At 34.4% G+C, this 12,158-nt stretch overlaps 1 protein-coding gene across 1 annotated transcript in view; it reads right to left on the reverse strand.

The window, feature by feature from the left end:
* The window catches only part of LOC108905740 (J domain-containing protein), a 44,380-nt gene extending 42,767 nt beyond the window's left edge, over positions 1-1,613 (reverse strand). Inside the window, exon 1 of the mRNA XM_018708745.2 lies at positions 1,193-1,613. Coding sequence (XP_018564261.1) covers positions 1,193-1,279 — 87 coding nt within the window. The 5' untranslated portion in view covers positions 1,280-1,613. The remainder of the gene's footprint in view (positions 1-1,192) is intronic.
* Between the last annotated feature and the right edge of the window lie 10,545 nt (positions 1,614-12,158).

A 12,158-nucleotide genomic window follows, 5' to 3' on the forward strand; every position in this document is an offset into this window, starting at 1 on the left:
TGACCCCCAATACTATACTGCCTCAACCCGAGCCAGATTCAGACGTTTTGTCTCGAAAAATTCATCTTCAATGTATTCGTTCCAAAATCTCTATATTTTTTTATATAGATTTCCATGTTTATTGAATTATCGTACACTAAATCTGCTTCGGGCTGAGACAGTACATTATTGGAGGTAATGAAGGTTTGCAAAAAATGTAATAACATTTCCAGGATCGTATTTAAAAAAATGAAGTTGATGATGGTCCTGGAGAGACGAAACCTTACATTTAAAAATTGATTATGCCACTCGAAAGAGGGCAAAAAGTTGTCATGAGAAAGTGTTCTTCTTTTTTCAATACCTATCACCTCAAACAATAATGAAATGAAACAAAAACGGATTTCCAAAATTTCAGTTTTTTTTTCAAATATTTCGAAAACTAATCATGTTTGCCTTGATTATTTAGAGGCATAATGTTGGTCCCTTGATTATGCAACATTGCCCCCATTTAAGCTACTTCGTATCTCTTACCGTTTCCGAGGTTCCTGGCCCTAGTGTGCGACGCCGTGAAAAAAATTGTTTTTTTTTCGTATTTGACTTCAACGTAATTTTTTTCTGTAAACTATAACACTATCCATCTCAAAAATGAATATTTCGTATATTGACAAATAATCGTTATTCAAATTTGGCTATAACTTCAGTTATATTCTGTGTAGTTTCATTAAAAGAAAAAGAATATGAAATTAAAAATAAACTTTAAATAAAATCAACTATAAACAACATAATGATAGCTGAACGAAATAGTCAAAATGAAAGCATCTTGTATATTTCGTAGTTGCTCATGTACCACAAATGCATCCATATAAAAATTAAATTCCAACTAATATTTTTGATTGTATACTTTGTGATATGTAACCGCATTAAACTTCCTGTATATTCTCTATATGTGGAATAATAATAATAATAATTAACGCGTACCAAGAATTGCCTCACATTCTCGCAAATTGCAGATGTTTTGTTTCTGTTTTTATGGGTCAATTCCACCAAAACAAATACTAAAGTTCGTTTAATAATATTTTACGACGGCTTACTCGCACGCTGGTCTCGATAACTAATATAACGAAGGACATTCAATTACGGACAATTTTCAAATAAAACAATCCCCATTCCCATCCAAACAATCATAAAAATGAATGGATCAATGAAAACTTACAGACGAGTTTTCGTCGCAGCCAAGGATCGCGTAGTAATCTTCATGGCTCTTCTTCTTGTAGTCCAAAATATCGTCCACACTAGTCATCTTGCCCGACAGAACGTACTACTTGGGCGGCACGTAACAAACTGACCCTTTAGAGCTGCATTCGCGCTGAAAATTCCGGGAACACGGCGGGAAAATCCGGAGAGCGGGCCAAGGAAAACCCGATGTCGTCGGGTGTGCTGTGAAGGCGGCGAGAGAGGAAACAAAACGCTATCGTTCCGCGGCTAAGGCGATACTGGAATGGACAAGGTTGTTTTTATCTCTGAGAAACTATCATGTATTGCAAAAGTGAAAGTCCGGCGGATTCTTGATTTGTCGGTTTTAGTTTTGACACACTGGTTTCAAACGCGGGGCATGCGCGTCGCGCGCCGGCGACTGTTGTCTTCATCGGGAGCGAATCGATCAACCGAGGGTTGCTGCGACTGCCGCCTGACTAAAAAAGCACTTATAGGTATGTTGGAATGCAACCAGCCGCGTATTATTCGATGTAAATTCGTTTACGTGTTTATGTCATAATTTTCGCATTACATCACGAAGTAAAGCGGCTGTTAATCACACATTCCGTTTCTTTAAAGATCGGATTTCATGAGGCATGTACGCAGTGAGCCAATTTCGACGTTCCCAGAGTGTTGCTGCTGTTCTCAGTTGCAACATTTTAGAAGATATCTTGTGTGTTTTACATTTTAAGGGAATGAATGAAGTGACGATCTCTGAAGCCATAATTATTACGTTATACCCTTCCTCAGAATCTGATAGGATGATAGTAAAGCACTTCGCCCATCTTGGGAAACAGTACCTACTAAGCGCCGGAAAAGGTACATTCAGAATAGTTCCTACAATTGTACTGGCAAAGACATATTCGGCGCCCTCACGTTGGGCGCCAAATATACGTCAAAATTGAAAAGCTTTCATTTTCAGATCGCAACCAAACATAAACATAAACCTGTGACGTCTTTATTTTTTAGAAGGGCAGGGGCGGGGTTGTTGAAGTTCGAAAGAGCAATCTAAACAAAATTCAACAAGACGCTCGCAAACGCGCGACAATAATGCATTCAGAATATTTACGAATAGTAGAACACTCTTCTCTTGCTCAGGAAAACAGAACCACTCAAAAGTTGGAGTGAATGTCTGATCGGTCAAGCTCCGCAACAATATACACTTCCCGAATAAAAAAAGGTTCGTTTTCAGTTATTTTTATTAGGTACCTTAAAATAGCCTTATCACGCCCAGGTATAGTCTTTCCGATCTCAACTGAAGAACCAAGAAGTTGGTATATGTACCAGGTTCGGTCGCTGACGCAGCAACTCGGCATTGAAATATTTGAGAAACTTGTTCCTATATTTATTTAGTTATACAGGTCTGGTCGAACTAAATGTAGAGGTGGTAGAAATATATACGCCCAATTGAAGAATGCGCGGGCGGGCAAACGGCGTATAACACAGCTGCACTGGGCGACTGGGCAATAAACCTCAGTTGTTGACAAGTTGTTGACAAATTGCCTAGCAGTGCAGTGCAGCAATGCGAAATTTGGTGTGATTCAGGTAATTTTAATTTATTATAGGCACCTTCTATTAATCATTCATATTACAATTGCGAAAGTGAGAAATAGTAATAATATTATTACAACATGGCATTTTGACACCGAACAAACCGAAATTTACCATCAATATAATAAAATTGTTAACCAAATGAACAACATGTAACAGAAATTTTCTACACATTATATACAAATTATTAAAATTTTTTAACTCTAGCAGAAAATTTTATAGGGACGCCCATGAAGCCCATTAAATTTTATTGCTAGGCGTTTTTATACATGTTCAACTGACTTTGGAAAGACTATAAACAAATGGATCTGAAACTATTTATTTTATAAAGAAATATATAGCAATTGTTATTCTAAATACACTTTTAAATAAAACTAAATCAAAAGTACCTAATGGAAAAGTCAATGGTTTACAAATTGGGACTTATGCTCGTCCTCCTCAATATCCACCCAGAATATTTAAAAAAATGTGTTTAGAAAGCCGTTATTAAATTTTGTTTTATTATCAAGAAAGAAATTATCAATTTTATTGGGTTCCATTATTGTTTTACTCATAGCGTCCGTTTTAGCGACTCATTATTAGTAAACAGCTGAATATAATAAAATTAAATGTCCAATTTCTCAGGAAATTCATAACGTCACACCACATGTTCGTCGTTTTAAACAGAATTTTATGCTAATTCAAGAAATTGAAAAGTTATACAGGGTACGGCGGAAAGTCTTTTATTGATTTTTTTTAAAAGTATATACAAGATGTTGAAAATAAAATTAAAAAATCACACACACGTAGTGTTTATCAATGTAGGGAACAAAATTTTCATAAAAGTCTGAAAATGTTCGTCTCTGATATAAAGTGTGTTTTTGGGAAAAATTATGTACTTATCTGAAGATATTTGATGTAGGTTACTGAAACTAGGGCTCGTGATTTAACTAAATAAAGGTAAACATTCACTGTAAAAAAATCGTTGTCAGTGAAAGCAATAAAATTTCACTCCATTGAGTGAAATTATAGAGTACATTTTTACTCAATATTGGGCATTATATAAATTTAATAAATTACAAAAAGTTATTACAAAATACCGATTTCATCTCTTAACTTCAAGCGTTAATATATACTATCTAAAAAAAATGTAGATTTGAGACATTATTTTTACAATATTTCTCCTAATTTGAAAGTTCATCATTTGCAGAACACGCTGTATGGCGTCTAATTAATTTCAACACGTATATCGTAATTAATTTTATGAGTGATTTATTTTTGCACTCAATTGATAGCAGTAACTCGGATTTGAGTAAAACTCCTCATTTCTGATGCAATATTTCACTCAGTTGTACTCGTACTAATGGAGTGAAAATTTCACTCAATTGGGTGTGGACAGAAATTGGTACAGTGAAATTTGAGTGAAATTTTACAGTGTTTACTGAATTTGCACGCAATCTTATAATCAGTGGCAGAGACACCAAATTTTTAGTATTTTGGAAATTCGACCCGTTCATTTAAATCTTAACTGTATTTCAAATAAAAAATTCTCTTCAATTTGCCAAACCAACTTCTCAAAGAGCTGAATCAATTCAAAATAATTTGTAAGTTCATTTTACAAAATTAGGAATTGTTTACTGGAATTTTCTAATGCAAATGCAATGTTAAAAACAATGTGATCATTAAAAATTCTAAAAATTCAGTGGCATAGAAATTTGTCGTGTTACTTTCCAGAAAATTAAAATTTTCTACGCCAGTGGATTTTCTGTTTCACAAAATTTTCTCACTAGTACAGAATAATTATTTTCAGCGATGACTTTCTTGTTTACCGTAGATCGTAACCATCGAAGTTTTAAATTTCAATTACCATAACCAACATTTCTCAGATATCTATAACAAAGCACAGATTCTATTGCTGGGAACAAATATATGGCATAGTTACACTGAGATTTTCATCTGGGCCTTTTTAGTAGTTTTTCCGGCACAAATTTGGTTACTCTTGTATCTACTTATCACTGTCTTTTGACTTTGCTAGGCTTGAACACTGTTGCCTTTCCTAGGTCTCCATGATGTACCTACTGTTCTTTTTGGACCACTTAAGGCTTGGTTTTGTCCTTTAAGATTGTATTCCTTAGAATCTTTGCCACAGGTTCGGAAAGTCCTGAGCGGATACGATTCTAAACTGATAACGTAGTCCTCGTAAAAATGTTCAACAAGGTTTCCAAATTTGTTTATTTTGAACGTTACCTGGTCAATGGATTGCAAGATATCAGAGTCGATGTCCGATCGCACCTCTTGGTGGCTCTGTAAGGTCCTATATGGATATTCGCCTTGGGTTCTCACTTTTGGCCTCTCCGAATTTTCCGCCTTCTAGGGTGAGATCGACCCTTGCTGGTATCTGGGCTTATAGTTCGGGTGGTGGTATATCTTAATGTTATCCGCTTTCGAATTTTGATGTATTTGGGAAACCTTTTATTTCTTAAAATTCGAAACTGGGGCGGTTTTTCTCAGCATTCGCCTTCGTCGACGTCATCTGTTGTGGTTCTGGTCGTTGGAACTGGTTCGGAGCTCTGTAGACGGTACATCCCAAAATCTTTGAGACTGAATTGAAAATTTCGTTTTCCGATAAGCGCCTAAGTTTGGTTGGATTGTAGGGGCTTCGTAGATTCGATTCGAAAGCGAAGCGAAATTTGAAAAGCTAGTATAAATGATTTTGTAAAGAACACAATGCCGTCTAGTAGCGGTACTAAATTGTATAGTCCGATAAAAGCTTTCAATTATATTAATGGACTCTGCACGCAACTGAAAAATTATTAGCCATTCTCGCTGTTTTACATCGAAAAACGAAAAAAAAATCCACTAGAGCGCTCCCCCTAAACTCTTTTGTTTACCTCTTCCCCAGTCTGCTGAATTGCATTCTTATTCCGGCAGTCAGCGCGGATTCATTTGCGATCAAAACAGAGCAATTACGGTAATTAGCCCCCGACAATTAACCGCTTTAAGTCAATTACTTTGGTATTCCGTTTCGGTCGCCGGTGTGCTTTATCTATACGGCATATTAATTTCATTTCCGGAGTCACGGAACTAAAATGTGTACATGTTTTGTTTACAGTCCGTCTCCGCGCCCCTCCCGCCCCCTTTCTATCGGCGTATGATAATTGCCTACAGGGCGTTACGTAATGCGATAGGCTAATCGGAAGTTTTTGCGCTTGTGGCGGTGTTGTCTGTCTATATGACTATCTAATTACCTATTTATTGACTTTCCACAAACAAGCGCACATTTGAGGTTTGTGTCTGTTTACTCCAAAATTTTCATTTCAATTATGATGACTTATATTCTCTAATTAATCTAGGCATAGAAGCGAAACTGTAAGGTTCTTGCAAATATCAAGTCGACCTTTGATTACACTGAAATAACTTTTCAGTTATTATCCGCATTCATATCCATAAAATACCAACGTATTTCAATATTTTTTCCAATAAGCAGAATTGGAAATTATAAATATAACAATCATGTCATAACTGAGCTGTAATTCGCATCGATACATGCTTGTAAATGTTAGTACTGATCAAGCCCCACTGATGGTCATTTGGATTAATGTCTGAGAACAGGAAATTCAATTTATGTGCAACGTTACGAGTTAGCCACAGATTTGCAATGTCAAATATTATATTACTTAGCAATTACTGCGTTTTTCGATTAAAATGATGTAATATTATACAGGGTGATTCATTAAGAATGGGCACTGTCTAAACTGGAGATACTATACACTAAAATATGATGATTACGCTTAACATACATTATACAAATGTTGCAGGTTTACGAGATACAGAGTGTTTAAAGTTTCTCAGTAATATTGAAATTTTTAGCATAACCAACTCTAAATTGGTAATTTTATGTTTTTTTTGGTATGAGAATTACGAATTTCATGCTGAATTTGCCGCTATCTGTAGAGGGCGTTAGTTACATCCTGTTATAGTCTTTCCGATTCAATTGAAGAAACAAGACAGTATGTACCAGGTTCGGTCGCTGGCGCAGCAACTCAGCATTGAAATATTTGAAAAACTTGTTCCCACATTTATTTAGCCATACCCATATATAGGTCTGGTCGAACTAAACGTGGAGATGGTAGAAATGTATACGCCCAGTTGAAGAATGCGAGCGCGGACAAACGAAATGCAAATACAGTTGCATTGGACCCCTGGGCAATAAATCTTAGACGTTAACAAGTAGTCGACAGCAGTGCAGTGCAGCAATGCGGAATTTGGTGTGATCCAGGTAATTTTAATTTATTATAGGCACCTTTTATTAATCATTGATATTACAATTGCGAAAGGGAGAAATAATATTATTACACTATGGCATTTTGGAGACCTTTGGAAACGGAAGAAAACGAAATTTACCATCAATATAATAAAACTGTTTGAAGACATAAATAATTAAAATATGTTGTTGGCCAAATGAACATATAATAGAAATTTTCTGCACATTATATACAAATAATTATAATTTTTTAACTTTAGCAGAAAACTTTTTTGGGACGCCTCTAAAACTCATTAAATTTTATTACCAGGCGTTTTTTACATGTTCAACTGACTTCGGAAAGACTATACTAGTAAACTATAACACATTTTTTTGTCTGATTATCTCTGGCTAGAGTTGAAAATTTAAAAGGCAGTTCAATTTAACACAGAAAAGGTCCTGCTTAATTCATCTAACACTATCAATTTTTGAGTTATTTGCATTTTAAACATCCGATGTATTTTGCTTTTATAAAATTTGTATTCTCTTCAATTACGAGTGTGCGGGGTATCAACAACAAAGACAACAAATAACGATAACAACCAGTAACAGTAACAAAAGAAAACTTTAGAGTAAATACTCAAAATGTCCGCTCTCCACTTCAATACACTTAAAGATCTTTTCTTAAAGATCTTTGGATACTCATTCAAATGTGTCGATTATTTTTAAACGCATTCACGGCTTCCTGAATTTTTTGTCGCAACTTCTAGATGGAATTATTTTTTTTTTTGTAAACCATTTCCTTCATTTGTAACCAGAAGTCCAGAGGGTTTAAATCTGGACTTCTCGGTAGCCAAACAAATTCACCTTCACGGCCAATCTACCGATGAGGAAAATGTTTATTCAGATAATGGTGCACTGGCAGAGACAAATGTGGTCGCATAAACCACATGTCTCATCTATAGCTAGTGGTACATCTTCTAGGGGTGTATTTAAATTTTGGGCAAGAAAGTTCAAATAGAGAGGTCCATTCAGATTAGGAAGGAATTCAAAAGAATCAATAAAAAAAAACAGATATCACACCACATCAAAGTTTACCTTGAATTGATATTGAAAATATATTTCCCTTAAAGTTAGAGGATGCGTATTTTCGGATTCTCACAAATGATTGTTTTTCCAATTAAAAGACACCTAGTCTAGTAAACATTGTCTCATCTATGAAAAGGATATTATTAAGAAAATCTTGATTTTTGGTTTGTTTATCTAGTAAAAATTGAGCAAATAGTTGAAGAGCTGGTAAATCTTGAGGTACTAAGTTTTGGACATGAACGGAGATTGTCCTTCTTTAAAAGAGTCCAGATAGATGATTGGCTTATCCCTGTTGCCGCACATAACCGACGAGTACTCAGATCTAGGTTTTCCAAAATATGAAATAAAACATCTTCTTCATCATCGACGTTGATAGTTTTTGCAGCACCATTGTGACTTTTAAGACGAAGCAGACGAAGCGGTTGTAAATATTTCTCAACAGTTTGTGACTGGATTATCTTCGATGGGTATAATCATAACACGCATATTAACCTTTGAAGTTAAGAGATAAAGATCGGTATTTTGTAGTAACTTTCATTTATTTATTAAATTTGTATAATTTTTGGGTAAAAGCCATGTAATTTGAAATTAGGTCTACTAATGAGTACAATTTACTTAATAAATACTTTCATATTATTAACGTTTGGAATGGTTTTGCACCACTTTTATATTTTCTTGAAATTTTAATTTAAATATCATTGTCATAAACTACTAAACAGTCGTGGTGGTTTCAACACAGATTTGTTTTAGAGACAATAATTTAGGCCTCGATTGGTTCACTGATCGGATAAATAAATTACCATAACCTATATTGTACGGAACAAATACGTTATTATAGATAATAACTTAACTATTCGTTTATTTAACTAAATATTAATCGAAACAATATATTGTCTTTAATTATTGTAATTAAATCACTGCATTTTCACTAGAATTACCAGATAAACCGATACTTGTCCAACTCCAAAGCACACCATACGCCATACTGCCATCCACCACGCCACGATCACGAAATAACCTAATGGGACGATGGAAAGAGACAAAGACAATCAGACAACACAGTAATGAGGACCTTTACCCTGATTTAGGTACAAGTGCACGAAATACGACTTTATGTGATGGATTTATTTAAGGAGTACCTACCTACATTTGACAATGAGTGAAAGTACTCAGTTTTAGTTTAAATATAATCACAAATTTGTAAAGTGATCAAAATGCCCTATATTGAGTACATTACTCCATAATTTCACTCAATAGTTTCACTCTGAACCTTTATCGCTTTCACTCACACCCATTTTTTCACAATGTATAATGGCATGTTAAGCTCAATCATCATATTTTGATATGAGTATCTTCAGTTTAGAGATTGCCCATTCTTAATAAATCTACTTGTATACTGCACTAATATTCTACAACCCCCGCATTTTTGAAATATGTCCTTTTATTGAAGGTTGCTGACCCCTATGCGGAAGGTGATTTAAAAAAAATTATTGATGTACAAAAGCAAAACACAAGAGAGAGAAGGAAAATAGTCAGACACGCGAATAGCCATCCAGAATTATAATGCCACAAGAATAATAGGAACCTCTTAATATTTTACAATTTGAAAACGTGAGTAATTTATTCTACGCTGTAAAGAAAATATTACAAATGTCGTTAAACCGTAGACAAATGTATACGATCGTAACTACATAATAATCTTCGTGGCGTCTATTCCAATGTACCTACAGGGTTATATTTATTTCACATTGTACTTCGCCAGCAACGCTAGAATATTAATGACTTCCTATCTACGATGTTATAAATGACCGACGCCACTACCATTTTGTAGTTATTCTACCCTATTATTGGATATCACGTCGAAATGCCACGGTTCACCGAGGCCACCTACCCTCCTATAAAGGTAGGCATCTAATTTTATACTAAAAGGAACAAAACATAATCAACGGAGCATACATTGTTCGCGGAAAATCAAAATTAACAACTAAATTAAAACGTTTCACTAGATCTCCTTTTATTCGAAGGCAACCTATGGGTGGTAAGGAAGCGCCCCTGAAAAAACTTCGAGGGATAATTAGGGAACGCACGTGCCGTTTCACCCCTTACACCCGTGACGAACGATTTAGAATCGATGCCACATGATGAGTAGGTTTTCTACAACTCGCAATTTCAGTGATGGCAGAGAAGTAATCTAAGGGGGTTGCTTCTTCTGACCGTTTAACAAAGAGAAACCTTCATATACGGAGAGAATCTTAAACATGTAGGTATAAGTATTTCATGCAGGAATATACAGGGTGCTTCGAAAAGTTGGTACAAAATTTAAGGAGGTGAAAGTAGAGCCAAAAATAGTAAAAAAAGTTGCTATAAACATTGGTCCTCCGGAGCACCGTTACTGAGATATGGCCCTTCAAAGGAATGGAAATTATAGGTAATAATCATACCACAAGGGTCTTTAACTATCATAAGTTTTATCAAAATCGGTTATGAATAAGGATAGTTTTCTAACTACCCTTAACAGAAATTTTTCGAATTTTTTTTATTCCTTTGAATTATGAAACAAATAATATTATTTTTTAATGAATTAGACTTTTTTGAAGAAAAAATGTCCCTACGAATTCTACGTAGTTTAGTCAGAAATAATAATTTTTTAAATAATGTGTGGCTCAGAACAGTAACTTTTTTTAGCATTTTCACATAGTAGGCATCTTTCATGGTGACAGTTTCGTTGTAATGATACTAATAATTGTCACTTCCGCGTGCTATCGTTTAAATTCTTACGATTCTTTATCTTCTTAGCTGTAATCTTTATGCTTGAGATTGCATTTCATTCGATTTTTTTACAACCATGAACCATCATAAGCAGATGCTTTTCTTACACTCGCAGTAGGATTACGTTAAAAAAATACTAAAATTACTTCGTCTAAATCATGCCTATGCCTCCTAGGACGGCGAAATTCACGATATCTTGGAGTTAGGGCTCCTGATTCCATCGTTCTTGCATGAATTTTTCCAAACAATTTTGCAGTAAGTTGCCTTCTATCAGGAAAGAATACTCTTTTTGAGCCACCAGATTATTTCCATTACAGAAACCATAAATAAAATACATATCGCCATATTCACGGTTAGTAAAAGCATGATGGTTCATGGTTGTAATAAAATCAAATGAAGTGCAAAGTCAAGCACACAAAGATCACAACTAAGAAACGTAAGAATTTAAATGATAGCACGCGAAAATTACAATTATTAGTATCATTACAACGAAACTGTCACCATGAAAGGTGCCTACCTACTATGTGAAAATGTTAAAAAAAAGTTACTCTTCTGAGCCATACATTATTTAAAAAATAATTATTTCTGACTAAACTACGCAGAACTCGAAAAATATCTTAAAATTAGTCAAAGATTCAACTTTTAAGGTTTGTACAAGTACTTAATTAACGCCCTGTATAGTAACAAACTTTTATATTATGGTTTCAATGACCCTCTTCATCTCTAATTCGGAACTAACTTATAAATCGAACACAAGTGTGTCGATTCTATAACATCAAATATCTTCCAATGAAATGTGGTGTTCCACAGGGTTCTATACTTAGCCCTTTGTTATTCTCTATTCTATGTACTCGACTTCAACCAGTCTTTAAAGACTTGTAACATTGTGTGTCTACATAATTTTGAAATAAATATGTATGCCATTGATTTTTATATTTTGTAGGTCAAATATGTTTTACTACATATTTTTTATTAAATAGAAGTGTAAAATGACTCACATTTGGAAGTTACAATTTCAAAAAATTGCAAATTCTATCCCAATTATGATTTTTTAGGAGCCAATTTTTGAATAAACGTATTATTTCTTCCGAAATCTAAAAGTTTCACACTATTTTCCTTGGAATGAACCATGAACTACGAAAGAACTACGACATTTTTTGGGCTAATAAACATTTATTTTTCAAGAAAAATTGTAAATCGGACAAGGGAGCAAATTACTTTATCTTTCCTATATTGGGAGAAAATATATTTATTGTTTAGATATTAGTTATTAGTTATTGAAATAAAACATATC

This window comes from Anoplophora glabripennis, unplaced genomic scaffold, assembly GCF_000390285.2.
Source record: "Anoplophora glabripennis isolate ALB-LARVAE unplaced genomic scaffold, Agla_2.0 scaffold31, whole genome shotgun sequence".
Taxonomy (NCBI): domain Eukaryota; kingdom Metazoa; phylum Arthropoda; class Insecta; order Coleoptera; family Cerambycidae; genus Anoplophora; species Anoplophora glabripennis.